Source organism: Bos indicus, chromosome 19 (assembly GCF_029378745.1).
Source record: "Bos indicus isolate NIAB-ARS_2022 breed Sahiwal x Tharparkar chromosome 19, NIAB-ARS_B.indTharparkar_mat_pri_1.0, whole genome shotgun sequence".
NCBI classification, from domain to species: Eukaryota; Metazoa; Chordata; class Mammalia; order Artiodactyla; family Bovidae; genus Bos; species Bos indicus.
This window is the reverse complement of record NC_091778.1, coordinates 21,764,628-21,780,782: the sequence shown is the minus strand read 5'-3', so window position 1 is coordinate 21,780,782 and position 16,155 is coordinate 21,764,628. Positions and strand designations below refer to the sequence as shown.

The window sequence follows — 16,155 nt, the reverse complement described above, 5'->3', positions numbered from 1 at the left end:
CATGCCCCCTGCATTGGAAGGTGAAGTCTTAACCACCGGACCACTGGGGAAGTCCTGGGATTTAACCTTGTGGGAGCTGGGAGAGGTACTGGAAAGGTGCCTGAGGGAAGCCATGGGAAGAGAAGTGTCTTGGCAGCCTTCAGGTTTGGAACCCTGGAGTGGGGGAGGGGTGTTCATTTGCCCCTTATACATCTTCCCCTGCTAGATTCCGGAAGCCAGGCACATTGCCCCCTCACCTTTTTGGCTCTCACTGACATGCTGGTACTGACCTCTGTAGCCCTTAGGGTAGCAAGATCCCAGAATGTCGCCTCTGACCAGGAGCAGGTCCTCTTATTTTATACAGGAGTGAGCGTGTCATTTTCTAGTGTGCCCCGTGGGACAAAGGCAAGGACTGCGGCCTGGCACAGTGCCTGGCAGGTGGCAGGCGTGCAACTCAGCGTTCCCGCTGGCTTCTGCCATCCAGTGCCTGCTGTTTCTTTTGTCTGTAATGCTTTTTCCCGTCCACCCCCGTATATTTATACATACACGGGGGCCCGGTTTGACCATCATTTCCCCAGGGAAACCTTCCCTGGTCCTCTCTCAGACCACATCAGGTCTACAGCCCCCTTCTTCTCCTTCATCAGGATTGTAATGAATTTGTTCTCTTCTCATGTCTGCCCTGCTGGAGCACTTGAGAGGGGTGGATATTTTGTTGAAGGAAAGAAGGTGGTTCTCGAGTAAGAAACTGGTTCCCTTGTTCAGCTCAGTCTGTGTTTCCTAGAACCCTCCCCGCTGGCCGTCCTCCGTGACTCAGCTGCAGTGTGTTAGGACTCTTGGTTCTGTGCTCAGATGCTCAGCGTCCCTCACAGGAGTGGAGGCGAGATGGGACTAGGCAGCCAGGAACTGGAGCCTGGGAAGGGGCTCTGGGAGGAGGGCCGCTGGGACAGCCTGCCCAAGGAGGCACCGAGCGCGGGTGAGAAGCAGATTTGGGGTCACCTGGGGTCACACAGTGTCCGGCCCAGGGGACCTGGGAGGAATGTGCCTGTTTTACTGGCTGCAGGTCTCTGAGGGGGTGGAGCGTGGCCCGGCCAGGGCACAGGGCGCCCTCTTCCCTTCTGCTTTCCCTGGGCTGCCTGAGTGCTGGAATGTTGGCAGGCTGGGAATGTTCACAGCAAGGATTTTTCCCAGTCAGGGTGACAGATTCCAGCTGGAGCCTGGGGACAGCTCCCCCGTGGGCAGGGGCTACCGGAGAGATGGGTGGGGCGGGGGCAGAGGTGGGACAGCCCCAACTCCTCTGCTCTTGGGGCCCGGACTCGATTCCCATCCTCTCTGGGAGATGCAAGGGGGACCCAGCGAGGGGGCAGCCGGGCTCCTGGAAAAGCGGTGGGAGGCCTTGGGGACCAGAGACCTTGCTCAGCAAGGCAAGAACATGGCTGGTCTTATCCTCCAAGCCCTCACTTCCTCCAGTCGGTGCATGCATCAGGAAGGGTGCCGCCTGGAATTCCATCCTCAGGTGGGGCTGCATCTGCTCAGACCTGGTTCTCTGGCCTCTAGGGACCAGCAGCCTTGGCGCGAGGTAGCACTGCTGAGTTTGTCATCTGCATCTTTCCGCCACCTCGCAGAGGCCCCACAGCCACCTCCAGGGTCTGATTCTTTCTTAGTGACCTTTCCAGCCCCTATGCCCTCTGATCTCAGTTCTGCTGGCTCCTCCCTCCCACTCCCATTTCTGCAAGGAGCTGACTCACTTCCTTCCTTCCCCACCAGCTTCTCTCACTGCCAAGTGCTAGGGCAAGCGTGTACCCACAGGGAGGGGGGTCTCTCACAGGGCACTTCCTGGGCTCCCTTCTCTGTCAGCAGGACTATGAGGCTGCCCCTGGCTCTGGGCAGAGCAGGGCTGGAAGCAAGGTGGACCGGGGATGGGTGGACCTGGCTCCAGGCTATAGGGAAGACTGGGTACCAGCGCCCAGAGCCTGGGACAGTCAGGGTGGGACATCAGGAAACCTTGAGGAGCACCTGAGCCCCGTTACCCTGGTGGGGGTTGGTTCTGGGGAGAAGAAAGGCTGATGACATCATCCCTGGGATCAAGAAGCCTGTACTTTCTCTAGAATAGAAGACATCTGCGAAAAGATAGATCTCAGCCCGGAGTGGCGCGGGCCGGAGGCCAAGCAGTGACAGCACTCGTCAGGCAGCACGAGACGGTCATGGCTCTCTGTGACACCCGGTTTCACGCCCAGCCCCATCCCATCAAAAGTGTCTGGAGAGTCCCGAGGAGCCTTCCAGGGACAAGGCGATGGGAGGGGTCTGATACAATGCCCTCGTTAGTTCCTCCTGTGGGTGACAGCGTCCTCCCCTCCCCACCCCCAGCTCCCTCCTCTGTGTGCTGGTTTGGTTGTGGAGCTGCCTGAAGAGGCACCAGCTTTGGGGCAGTGAGAGATTTCCTCTCCGGGTGGGCTGGCATCTTCTCTCCCCCCTGGAGCCTGTGTGCCTGGCACCGCGGGCACGGGGGATCCAGCCTGCACTGGGCCTGCCGCAGCCTTGCTTCCTCTTCTGCAGGCGGCCTAGGTTACCTAAAGGACACGGGCACAGGGTGAGGTCAAGTCCCCACTCACTTGGCGGTGCGTCAAGATCAATAGAGGCGAGAGGCAGACTGGGCGCCCCGCCTGAAGAGCCTGGGGGGTGGGGGTGGCTGTGGGCTGTCTTCCTGGAATCCAGTGGCCAGCAAACATCCTTATTCCCCTTCGTGCTTGGCCTTGCCTGACGGAGCCCCCGTTTTCTCTGGCAGTCTCCGGTGACCCTGATTCTGGCTTCATTATTTCTGGACAGTGACAGGAGGTTCTTACCTAGGTGAGGTTGGGGGTGGCAGGCAGGAATGAGGCTAGGTTTGGAGAAGGTGAGGGGCACCAGCCTGAACACCTAGCTTGGGAAAATGCCCCCACCCTGCATCATGGGAGGTGAACCATGCTGCCCAGGCCCATGGAAGCCTGCCCGCATGCCTCTCAGGCAGGCATCTGTGTGCCTGGGCAGGGCGGTTCCCCTCCCTGCACCCATCATTACTTGGCCCTGACTTGGGGAGAAGAATCAGGTTCTGTGACGGGACACCTGGCTTGGAAATGGCTTGTACACACACACACACACACACACACACACCCACAGCAGAATTTAGTCTGGGTTGTCCTTTTTACCCAGACCCTTCCAAAGCATTTTTGCCATGAGTCCTTCTAACCAGCCGTCACCTTCTCTGTGCAGAGGAAGGCTGGCCTCAAACCAGAGGACTTGGTTTCTGGGGCAGAAGAAGGCACAGTTTTCTGATTTTTTAATCAGGGCCCTAGGTTCCCCACCCAACCCCTGTGTCTTCCTCAGACCACTGGTTTTGAGGTCTCTCTCTGTGCCTCTGAAGGAGGCCCTGCTATAAAGAGTTTCCCCTCCTCCCTCCCCATCCCTTCTCTTCAGAATCCCCAAACTGCAGCTCTTACTGTTTTGTAGGAACAGATGCTTGGCAGATCTGAAGTTGGTTGGGAGGGCTGGTTTTGGCTGCAAGAACTGCTTTCAGCTTATTTGGGGGAGGGCAGTGTGGGCAGAAGGGCCCACAAATCGAGAGTTGTATGTGATTGTGTGTGTTGTTAACACATTGGTACCGGGCACATCATGGATTCTGGAGCCGACTGCCTGGCTTTGAATCCTGGCCCTGATGTTTACTAGGCACGTGTGCCCAGTCATGTCTGACTCTTCACGACCTCATGAATCGTAGCCCAGGCTCCTCTGTCCATGGGATTTCCCAGGCAAGAGTAGTAGAGTGGGCTGCCATTTCCCCCTCCAGGGAATCTTCCCAACCCAGGGATTGAACCTGCATCTCCTGCATTGCAGCCAGATTCTTTACTGTTGAGCCACGAGGGAAGCCTCACTGGGTGACCCTGGGCAAATTAATTTCTCTGTGCCTCATTTCCCTCATCTGTAAAATAAGAATAATAGTACTCTCCTCATAAGGCTGTTTTGAGGATGAATGAATCAATACAAGTCACTCAGAACAGTGTCACATCATTATCTGTCTCTGACAGGCTGAGAAGCTCTTGATACCTGGGAGCTTGATGGGCCATCTGCCCACAGGAATGCCACAGCCTGTTAACAGCTCAGCTCGGCTCATGGCAGGTGCAGGGAGGGGTTTACTCTTCTCCTCAGGATGATGCTTTTGCCCCTGAGGCCTTCCAGGTCGTGGGTGTTCAGTTGCTCAGTCGTGTCCAACTCCTTGTAACCCTGTGGACCGCAGCATGCCAGCCTTCCCTGTCCTTTACCATCTCCCAGAGCTTGCTCAAACTCATGTCCATTGAGTGGGTGGGGCCATCCAACCATCTCATCCTCTGTCATCTCTTTCTCCTCCTGCTGTCAGTCTTTCCCAGCATCAGGGTCTTTTCCAAAGAGTCAGCTCTTCCAGGCAGAGATGGGGAAATAAGGTCCAGGTGGGACCCCACACTTACTTGGGGCCACAGAGTAGCCTCAGAGTGGGATTGCCTTGCCCTGAGCATCCACTGTCGTCTGCAGTTTGCTGCCAGCTTTCGAAGCTCTGCTTCTATTCCTGTGACTTCCTCCAGTCAAATTCTTGGCTGATACCAGTACCTTTCAAAGGCCAGGCTTCTTTCTACCTATTTGTTTTCCAATTGAACAAACAAACTCTACTTTTTTGTGGTCTCTTTACAAATCAATGTATTTCTTTACACCTGCCTTGCCTCTGACAGCCCATGTGGATTAGGGCTAACAGGAATTGAGGCATATGAGACTTCTCAGGTGGTCCAGTGGTGAAGGCTATGTGCTTCCTTCGCCACTGGACAAGGGGGCCCGGGTTCAATCCCTTGTCAGGGAAGTAGATCCCTCATGCCACAGCTAAAGATCCTGCATGCCACAGTGTGGCAATGAAGATATCATGTGCCCCAACTAAGACCTGGCACAGCCAAATAAATACATATTAAAAAAAAAAAAAGAGTATTGTGGCACAGAACAGAGAGGCAGCCCTGACCCACCAGTTCCTGGGTCTGCTCTCTGCTCCTTCCTTCACACATAGGAGTTTGCCCACGCACTCGCACCTTGAATTTTCTAGCTACTGTTGCAAAACTTTTCAAGTGAAGTGCCCATGATAGAATGTGGTAGCAGTCGGATCCGTGCCTTGCTGTCTTGTTCCTCCCGAGGGAGCTTGTTGGAGCCTCTCTAGCATGGTGAGCATGCCCCAGAGTCCTCCTCCCGCCCCTCCTCTTTAGCTTTATCCAGATGACATTGCAGGGAAGTGTCCAGCCATGGTCCCCACTACTCCAGGGCAGACCTCCTGGCTTTCTGCTCAGTATAAGACTTTATTGCCTTATTTGCCCTCAAGAGTTCAGGGTTCTGCTGGCAATTCTCCTTCTGGGAGCACTAACATCAGATGAGTCCAGCAGCCGGTGATGTGGGGAAGCCCTCAGGCCACTGCATTCCAGATGTCTTACCCATGCAGGGTCCAGAGACTCTGCAGAAACAAGGAATGATTGTGTGGCACTGAGGGGCTTTCTCCCAGGCCTGGGATGCCTTGGGGTGGGGGCTGGCTTCCACTCAGCCTTGCCTTTTCAGCCCCTTGGCATCTGGCTTCTGCTCCCAGGCTGGGGGTTCAATTGCGGCTACCATCCCTTCCCCCACTTCTCTCTGAAGCCTGGAGGTCAAAGCAAAGCACATGGGGACAGGAGTCTAAGCTGAATCTGGGTCAGGGGTGGGAGAGAACAGCAGGGGGTCAGGGACAATGCCTGAAGGAGTCTTTGTCAGAGACGACAAAGACTTTGTCAAGGACAAGCTGAACAGGGATCCTCTGGACCAGACCTTCCCAGTAGAAAGTTCTGCAGAGTGATAACTGTTCTGTCTTCTTTGCTTTCCAGCTTGGTAGCTGTTAGCCACACGTAGTTATTACCTACTTGAAATGTGGCCAGTGTGACTAAGAACTGAATTTAAAACTTTATTTGATTTTTAATTTAATCAGAAGCATTCTTTTGTTTCAGTTTAAATAGCCACACTTAACTAATGACTACCATGTTGAATAGGGCAGCTCTAGATAGCTCATTCAGGAAGAGATGGTGGAGTGGTCTGGAAGCTTGTCTCCTCTTGCAGCCCCCCTGGTGAGTCTGGGTAGGGGGCATGTTTTCCCTTCCTCCCAGGAAGGAAGGCTTGTCCTCTTGGGCAATTTCTACACTTCACCAGCTCAGGAATCCTGATGCCCCAGGGCCAACAGGTCCTGGCCGTGTGCCACCACAACTGTGGTAGTGCTTCCCCAGCTCACCAAGCATGTTTTCTGCCCGGCCTGGTAACACACAGGCACTCACATGCCCCAGTGGATTTGGCCAGGGCTCTTAACGTGGAGGTGTGGGTTGGTAGGAAAAGTAGAAGCTTCTGCATCTTCCTTCCTGCTTCTATGGAGTTTGGATCTGTGCTTTATTTTGACTTCAAAGGATTCTAGAAACAGGCCCAACAGAGGTCCCCAAAGGTGAACACACAGATCCTCAAACATTTATTGAATGTCCAGTGTTTGGAAGACACTGAGATTTAGCTGAAAGAACGGCTCTAACTTTGAGAATAAATAGCATAGGCTTCCAGCTCACACCCCAGGAGACCTCACTGATATTTTATTTAAACTGGTGTGTCTGACCCTTAAACTGGGTTTCCTTTTTTTTCTCCTATGGACATAGAGAAGAGTTGTCGATTATGTGAAAAAGAGAAGAACAGTTCTTCATTATGCCTATCGGCTCCTATCTCTCAGAGCGGGCAGGGATGGGAATATTGTGTCATTCATTTACTAGTGCCCCAAGTCTTGGTGGAATTTGGGGCAGGAGAGTGAAGGATGTTGGGAAATCATCCTCAAGGCTGGCCCTTGGCTTTGGACCTTGTGGGAGCTTGGCAAGCAGAGCCAGTTTGGAAATCCCCAAGGGCCATAAGGAAATCCCCAGCAGCTGAGAGTCCTCAGGGAGCAGCAGGCCAAATGAGGCACCAGTCAGGTGGTCCCTGCTGGCAGCCAGGACCTGACTTCGAGGAAATGGACTCCTGGTCTTGTCAGAGAGGACAAGCCCAGACTTCCCTGCCTGGGCTCTGTGCCCATGAGATGGTATGGGGTCCACAGGCTCTGAACAAACCTTTGGGTTTGCAGAGACAGGGACTTGGGGAGCCCTAAGCCTTAGTGGGATTCCCTGGTGGCTCAGACGGTGAAGAGTCTGCCAGTGTTGCGGGAGACCCAAGTTCGATCCCTGGGTCGGGAAGATCCCGTGGAGAAGGAAATGGCCACCCACTCAGTATTCTTGCCTGGAAAAAATCCCATGGACAGAGGAGCCTGGGGGCTACAGTCCACGGGGTCGCAAAGAGTTGGGACACAACTGAGCGACTTCACAAGCCTCAGTGACCACCTCTGGGGCAAGCCCACTGACCCTTCTGGATTGCTTGTCCCAGAACTGTCCCCACCACACAGGCTCAAGGCGTCCCTGGAGTCTTTTCTTTATTCATGAAGTCATCCATTCATCTGTTTTATTCCATCAGTAAGCGTTTGAATGCCTACTATACATGAGGACTGTTTTGGGCTGTGGGAATGGAGCAGTAATGAGCACAAAGTCTGCGCGGAGCTCGTCCTTCTCGAAGTACCCATGGGGTGAACGGAGAGGCCATCTTGACACTTCAGCCTCCTCTCCAGGGGGCGCCTCTTGGGGGCGGGGCCGGGAAGGCGACCCCGAGGAGGTGATATCCCACTGCCTGGGCCCTGGCGGACCCTTGAGAAGGAGGCGGCCGCCCTCTGCCGGGCTTTAGTAGCAACACAGGGCGGATGCACCGCGGGATTCCAGGCGCATGTGCCGACCTGGCCCCGCCCTCCCGATCCCGCCCTTGCGCTGGCGGCGAGCGGGCGGGGCCGGGAAGTGTAGGCCTCAAGGGTTGGGGGCGGGGCCGAGGCTGACTGGCCCCCTAGCCACCTTCTAGGCAGGATTATCTGCCCAGCCCTGGGTGTGCACCCTGGGTCTCAGCAGGTTTCCTCTAGCCCTCCTCCCCATCCCTAGGCTTCTTCAAGGAGGTCTGTTGATTATTGGTTATTGATGCCCAACAATTTAAAAAAAATTGATGCCCACTTGTTATTGATGCCCAACAATTAAAAAAAAAACACCTTTAGTATCTCAAAGGGTACCAGTCACTACTAACACCCTTACACTGTTGTTTCATAGGCGAGAAGACGTTTGTTACACACACACACAGGTAATAAAGGATAATCCTTCCCAGCAGAGGAAAGTCACAAGTACTGAGGAACCTTTGAACTGATCACCCTGGAGAATGCATTTGTCTGATGGTGACGTTTCCTACCACAGGAAGCATAAATGCTCCAGCCCCTCCCCAGCCATCAGAGCTGAGTGCTGGAAACAGAACTTGTCCCAGCTTCCCTAAATAAAGAGTTCTATTGCATGCTTCTCTCATAGCTCAGTTGGTAAAGAATCTGCCTGCAATACAGGAGACCCTGGTTCAGTTCCTGGGTCAGGAAGATCCCCTGAGAAGGGATAGGCTACCCACTCCAGTATTCTTGGGCTTCCGTGGTGGCTCAGCTGATCAAGAATCCACCTGCAATGCGGTCAACCTGGGTTCAATCCCTGGGTTGGGAAGATCCTCTGGAGAAGAGAAAGGCTACCCACTCCAGTATTCTGGCCTAGAAGAGAATTCCATGGACTATATAGTCCACGGGGTCACAAAGAGACACGACTGAGCGACTTTCACTTTCACATTGCATGCTAGGTCGCTTCAGTTGTGTCTGACTCTTTGAGACCCTATGGACTGTAGCCCACGAGGCTCCGCTGTCCATGGGATTGTCCAGGCAAGAAGACTGGAGTGGGTTGCCATACCCTCCTCCAGGGGATCTTTCTGACCCAGGGATCAAACCCACCTCTCTTACATCTCTTGCATTGGCAGGTGGGTTCTTTACCGCTAGTGCCAGGGGGGCAGGCCAAGAGTCCTATTAGTGACATTTTATATATTGCAAATTAGTAATAGTACAATGGATACTACACAGTTAGATTCCATTTCTGGAGACAGTGCTTATAGCCTTTTTCTTTTTTGGAGTTCTGATTAAAGGGGAATAACAAAGACAAATGGGGTCAGAGCAGTATTCTTTCATTAATGTGTTAACTAGAACCTCAGTCTCAATGTTTTACAAACGATCTCCCTGTAAACCAGCCTCAAGAAATCCAGTCTAGTGGTTAGGGGATGAAACAAACAAAAACCCAAAAAACCCAAAACAGGCATTGTGCTTCCCCACAGTGTTCACCTTGAGGTATTACATGTCAAAACTAGTTTCACAAGTAAACCACTTACTCCTCGGAACCTCCTGCCTAGCCTGCCCCAGCTCTGCTCAGCCACTTTGTCTGGCCCAGTGCCCAAAACAGAGCCAAGGACCATTGACTCATCCAATGCCACCAATGTGGGAGAGCAGGGTAGTTGAAACTGTTCAGTTCAGTTCAGTCGCTCAGTTGTGTCCGACTCTTTGTGACCCCATGAATTGCAGCACGCCAGGCCTCCCTGTCCATCACCATCTCTGGGGTTCACTCAAACTTAAGTTCATCGAGTCGGTGATGACATCCAGCCATCTCATCCTCTGTCGTCCCCTTCTCCTCCTGCCCCCAATCCCTCCGAGCATCAGAGTCTTTTCCAATGAGTCAACTCTTCGCATGAGGTGGCCAAAGTACTGGAGTTTCAGCTTTAGCATCATTCCTTCCAAAGAACACCTAGGACTGATCTCCTTTAGAATGGACTGGTTGGATCTCCTTGCAGTCCAAGAGACTCTCAAGAGTCTTCTCCAACACCACAGTTCAAAAGCATCAATTCTTCGGCGCTCAGCCCTCTTCACAGCCCAACTCTCACATCCATACATGACCACTGGAAAAACCATAGCCTTGACTAGATGGACCTTTGTTGGCAAAGTAATGTCTCTGCTTTTGAATATGCTATCTAGGTTGGTCATAACTTTCCTTCCAAGGAGTAAGCATCTTTTAATTTCATGGCTGCAATCACCATCTGCAGTGATTTTGGAGCCCCCCAAAATAAAGTCTGACACTGTTTCCACTGTTTCCCCATCTATTTCCCATGAAGTGATGGGACCGGATGCCAGGATCTTCGTTTTCTCTATCTAAATATTCCTTTGGTCCTCATTCTTTTCTCCACAGCTAATTGCACATACAGGCTTCCCTGGTGGCTCAGCGGTAAGGAATCTGCCTGCCAATGCAAGAGATGCAGGTTCCATCTCCGGTCTGGGAAGATCCCCTGGAGAAGGAAATGGCAACCCACTCCAGTATTCTTGCCTGGGAAATCCTACGGACAGAGGAGCCTGGCAGGCTATAGTCCATAAGGTTGCAAAAGAGTTAGAAATGACTTAACAACTAAACAAGTTGCACAAGTACCTTTCAGATCAGTTGGTTAAATCCAGTGGGTATTTACTGAACACCTACTATGTGCCTAGTTCTACAGGGTGGGATGGTCTCTAAAGGAAGTAGGAAATGTTCTTGTTCTCCAGGGAGAGAAGAAGGCTTAAACATATCACACAAATGTATTACCATCAAAACATCAGTTTGGTCATGGCATACATTCACTCATTAAAATTCAATAAATTCAAATACAGCTCACTACCCACCCTTCCACCACACACACACAACCAGTGCGAAAGTAGAGCTTTCCTGTGAAAACTTTTGGAAGATGAAATGGTGCAAAGTGAAGAAGCAATTACCTTGGGGCACATTTTGCTAATGGATGCATTACAAAATCATGAAGCACAGATACAGATTCAGTTCAAATCTATGGTGATTTGATACCGAGAGGCTGAGTGTGGTTCCTGGGGAAGGAGCTTGGCAGGGTTGCCCGGGGTGTGTGCTGCCTCTAAAACGCTTGCTGCAAAACAAACGCTGGACGCAGTGTTTGCTTTTATAGCATTTTTTTTTCCGTAAAAGCGAACCACCTCTTCAGATTTCTTTTGCTTGTCGGAAGCAGGTACTAATGTAGGTCTTCTGTAAAGCTAAGTAGCATAAAGCAAACTTTCAAAAAGCAGAGGATTCCTATATGTGGTTGTGTAGGAAACTGTATTACTTGTAGTCTGAAACTGTAACCATTGTATTTTGTCTACTTCACTGTGTACATTATGCTTTCAGGTATAAGGATGGTATATACAAAAGCACGTGTACTGTATTTTGTGAGCAAGTTAAGGGATTTTTAAGAGTAATTTTGACTATATTCTATTTTTGTCTTACATGTTGACTTTAGGGAATCTAACCCCCCATGGTGTGTGACTCCCATGTATGTGACAGAGCACTGTGCTGAGTATATTCAAGAATCACCATGCATGAGCGGTGATATTAATATTTATGTATAGACAGTGAACGCTGTAGTTTTTAGTAATAATTTAATCACTATCGACCATTTGGCAGACCTAATGCTAGGTGCTTTCCACGTACTATTTTTTTAAATTCTCACAGCAACCCAAAAAGATAAGTATACTATAAGACAAAAAATTGGAAAGTTTAAGAAGTAACTTCCCCTTAGGTCAGACTGCAAAAAAAAAAAAAAAAAAAGAGGCTGAGCTGAGATTCGGTCTTTGCACTACCACAGCACGCAGGCCTTGGGTTTTTAGGAACGGCTTCATGAAGGAGGTGGGACTCGAGATGGACTTGGAGAAGTGGGGAGGGTTGGGAAGGTGGAGAAGCTTTCAGAAGTAGAGGCTCTGAGGCTGATGAGGGCCTGCGGTCTTGTCTGAGAGAGTGAGAGCCTGGCGTGCTGGGGAGATGGCGAGGGTGAGAGAAAGGTGAAGAGAAGTCCCGAGGAGGAGCCAGATTGTGGCCGTCCTTGGAGGCACTTGAGGCACCCAGCGTGGTCTGGCTAGCTGTGGGAGTGGCCGCATGGCCCCCCAGAGCTGTAGGGCAGGTGTAAGAACCAGGCCCCGTAACAGCACTGAGCGTTGGGCCGCAGAGGGACCAGCCGTGGTTATGTGTGAATCTGAGCGGGTTGCCAGGACCCCAGCTTCCCTCTCTGAATGAAGAGGTCTTCCTTCTCACGAAGAGAAGTGAAACTGCTCCGAGAAGGTCCCTGTCAGTAACACCAAAAATCTCAGAGACAGAGTAGACAGGACCTAGTCATGAGCAGAACCTCAGAGTGGATGGGCCTGTGGTTACCAGAAGTTGGAACAAGACTGTGCAGATAAAGTGACCCTCAGTCACCCAGAAGCTTCCAGGACATTGCTGACTGGGAGGGGCGCCCCGAAGGTTCTCATGCAGCCAAAATAGAGAACACCCAGTCTATGTGTGAAAACCCAGGCCCTTCACTCCCAGCAGAGGCTGTGGGCTCGCCGACATCCCACTGGTTCTGCTCTGGCCTCTTCTGTCAGGCTTGGTTATCGGGTTTTACAGCCTTTGGCAGAAACAGCTTGTCAGAAGGAGGTGAGACTGCTGGAGATAGGCACGTTGACAGGCAGAGTGACAGCAGGGGTAGGGGACAAATGGACTGAACGAACAGCAGATACACAGACACAGAGGGCATCGGAAGCCACAAGGGTGGAGCGAGGCTTCACGTTGGCTGCGGTGCCGAGATGGGCCTGGAGAGTGCCTCAGAGAGTGGTTCGGGGCATCGATGAGGCAGAAGCCAGGCTGTAAGTCAGGAGCTCAGAGTTTAAGGTGTTTGAGATGAGTTCTGTGCCTCAGACAGTAAAGAATCTGCCTCCAATGCAGGAGACCCGGCTACCATCCCTGGAGAAGGGAAGATCCCCTGGAGAAAGGAATGACAACCCACTCCAGTATTCTTGCCTGGAGAATCCCATGGACAGAGGAGACGGGTGGGCTACAGTCCATAGGGCCACAGAGTTGGACACGACTGAGAGACTAACACTTTCCCTTTCAGAGTATTTTAACTGAAGAAATTTAGAAAGTCTATAAAAAGTCTGTTATTTTTATGATTTTAAGTAGTCACAGAATTGAGAAAACTACTTAAAATAGAAAATATTTTGTCCCTTAAAGGGGGTAGACTTCAGTTACCTGGAAATTTTGCTTGTGATGTCCCTTTTCTCCCCCTAATGATCACAGATAATAACTGTTAAAACTTATTGAAAACGTATGGGCTTTGCAAGTCCCACTTCATTTAATCCCTGCAATAACCCTATGTGTAGGCACTGTTTTTCTCCCCATTTTACAGGTGAAGAAATGGAAGCACAGAGTTAAGTTGTGTAGTTTACTACATGGAGGAGCCAAGATTAAACCAGGCAGTCTGACTCTGGAGGTCTCACTGACTTAAGCACAGTACACTGTGAATAATTCCTTTAAAGCAGTGATCCTCAGAATCATCTGGAGGGCTGGTAAAACCATAGATGCTGGGTCCCCTATCCAGAGTTTCTGATTCAGTAGGTCTGGGGTGCAACTGTAAAATTTACATTTCTAAAAAGTTCCTAGGTGATGTTGATCCTGCCAGGCTGGGGACCACATTTTGAAAACCAAAGCCATTTCACCAACTGAGGTTTCACCCATCTCATACTAACAGTATCAGTGCAGCCTAATCCTTGTTTCGCAGATGACAGAAATTTAAGTCATCTGCTCATGGTCCCACAGCTAAATCATTCAGTCCTTCATTCACCGACTCTCTCATTGATTTAACAAAGAAGTACCTCTGCCTTAGGCCTTATGTTCACCCTCCAATCAAGCAACTCTCAGCTGTGGCTGCATGTAGGAATCACCTGGGGAGCTTTTAAAAATCCCAGTGTCCGGGCTGCCCTCCTAGACCAATCAGATCAGAAACTGGGAGGAAGTGGTGGGATCCAGGCGTCGGTATCTTTAAAGTCCCACAGGGGTTATCAGTGTGCTGCTGAGGTTGGCATCATTGTATCAAGAAAGCCCTGGAGATGCAGAGACCTGTGACACGTGGTACATGGCCCTGAGGGGCCAGATCATCTTCCTAGGAAGACACACCATTCCCTAGGAAGCAGTTATTGCTGTTTAGTCGCTCAGTCTTGTCCGACTCTGCGACCCCATGGACTGTAGCCCGCCAGGCTCCTCTGTCCATGGGATTTCCCAGGCAAGAATACTGGAGTAAGTTGCCATTTCCTTCTCCAAGGGATCAAACCCGGATCTCCTGCATTGGCAGGTAGGTTCTTTACCACTGAGCCGCCTGGGAAGCCCCCTCCCTAGAAAGCAGGGCTTGAGCACTAAGGCGCTTCAGTTGTGTCCAGGTCTCTTTGACCCTATGGACTGTAGTCTGCCAGCTTCCACCGTCCATGGAATTCTCCAGCCAAGAATACTGGAATAGGTTGCCCTGCCTCCTCCAGGGGATCTTCCGACCCAGGGATCGAACTCGCGTCTCTTAGGTCTCCTGTATTAGCAGGAGGGTTCTTTACCACTAGCACCGCCTGGGGAGCCCAGTCCTGATGGCTGGTACAGTGAGTGGCAGGTAGGAGGTGGAACTGGGCTTTGGTCTTCTTGGGCAGTGCTTAGCAGCCTTTTCACTGGGCTCACTGGAGCGGCCAGGATGACAGGCCTGGGGTCTCCAGACCCCCTGCTGGGCCCTGGTTAGGTGACAGTTCTGCTCAGGCTTCTTAGCACCCTCACCCTCACCCCACCGTTGCTCTTCCTGGAGAGGAAGAGGGAGGTGACAACTGTTTCCTTTATTCTGCAGAGCTGACAGCGTCTGAGACAGCTTCAGAAGAGCTGTCTCTTGGCTCCTTCCCACCTGCTCCCAGCCCCCACTTCGGCCTCATGGGTGTCCCCAGCCCTGGTCTGGGCACCCTGGGGTACTAACTCCACAGGCTTCTCTCCATGTGGAGCACTGGCCTCTCACTGCAGCCCTTGCTCACCACCCAGACACCCACAATTTCCTCTGCCTGCAGGCCCACCCACCCCGCCCCACCAGCCCCACCCTCTTCAGTCGCTGGCAGCGTGGGGGAGAGGGACGTCTACACAGAGCGTGCAGTCGATTCCATGCACGTCCCCGGTGTATTTATAACAGGGAGGCGGCCACAGTGGGCCTCAGACTGATCGTGTGGGTCTCCGCTCCTGCTGGACTTCACGGGGTGGCCGTGCGGCTGCTGTTTGGGCACAGCGTGCAGCAGGCCCTGTGTGTGTCTGTTGCTGTTGTTGTATCGGAGGTGACGTTAGTGGTTGTCTTGGCCTCTGCCGCAGTCATTAGATGGCTGGGGTGAGCCTATGATTGCATGTTCTCAAGAACACCGTGCTGTGATCGAGTGTTCATGTGTGCTGGGGTGTGTGTGTGTACGTATGCTCATCTTGATCCTGGCCTGTGGGGCTGGGGGGCTGCAGGTCTCAAATTCCTCTGCTATTTTTAGGGGCCATATCAGCTCAGCTGTCGGGAGCCTGGGTGTGTGTCAGCCGGAAAGTCTCCCCCTCCCTGTCCCTTGCCCCTAGCCCTCCAACACCTCCGGCCCCCCACCTCCACCCCACGTCCTTCCCCTGAGAGCCTCCTCCTCCTCCTCCAGGCACGCTGTATCCCCCCTCTGCCTCCTAGCATACCTGGTTCCCGCAGTCCTCCCGGCCAGGCCACTCAATCTCTCACTCTCTCCGACTGGCTCTGGCCAGGGTTGGGCAGCTCCGGCCGGGAGGGGCCTGGGGAGAGGGAGGGGAACAGGGGCGGGGCCGCTGCCAGTGCTATTTTGAGCCGCTAACGGGAGCAGCTTCGGAGAGGAGACTCCTTGCTCTGGGCTGCTCCGGGCCAGGCCATGCGGGTGAGTGTCCCTGTGACCCCCCACCCCGGAAACGCCCCAGACTCCTCACGCTATTTCCTCATTTAGGAAAGGAGGGGCCTTTTTGTCGTTTCCCTCGATGTGGCTGAAGTAGGTGGGGAGGGAGGGGTCAGGCTCCTCTCTTGGCCTCTTGGTGGGGAGGAAATCCTTCATCCTCGCAGTCTCTGCCTCTCTGAGGCAAGGGGCAGGGACTCCTGGGTCTGACTCATGACTTCGGGAGTTTGGGAGGGGGCACCATCCTCTAAACCTCAGGGTCCGGGACAGTATCAGTCACCCCACCTGCCGGGACACGCCTTCCTCACAAACCGTGAGTGCCCCAGGCCTTTATTCCTGACAATGCTATTTCCTCCCAAAGCCCAGAACCCTAGCATCTCCCAGGCCTTTGGAAGTCCTGTTCCTGGTTTGCGTTGCCAGCAGAGCCCTCCACCTACCCCCCA

At 52.5% G+C, this 16,155-nt stretch overlaps 1 protein-coding gene across 13 annotated transcripts in view; it reads left to right on the top strand.

The window, feature by feature from the left end:
• MYO18A (myosin XVIIIA) overlaps window positions 1–16,155 on the top strand; it is a 101,260-nt gene that overhangs the window by 22,754 nt on the left and 62,351 nt on the right. Inside the window, exon 1 of one of the 13 annotated variants that reach the window (XM_070772774.1) lies at window positions 15,617–15,700. The exons of the other annotated variants lie outside the window; for them this stretch is intronic. Coding sequence (XP_070628875.1) covers window positions 15,695–15,700 — 6 coding nt within the window. The 5' untranslated portion in view covers window positions 15,617–15,694. Of the gene's footprint in view, window positions 1–15,616; window positions 15,701–16,155 lie in introns of those variants that run through there. 13 annotated transcript variants of the gene reach the window in all.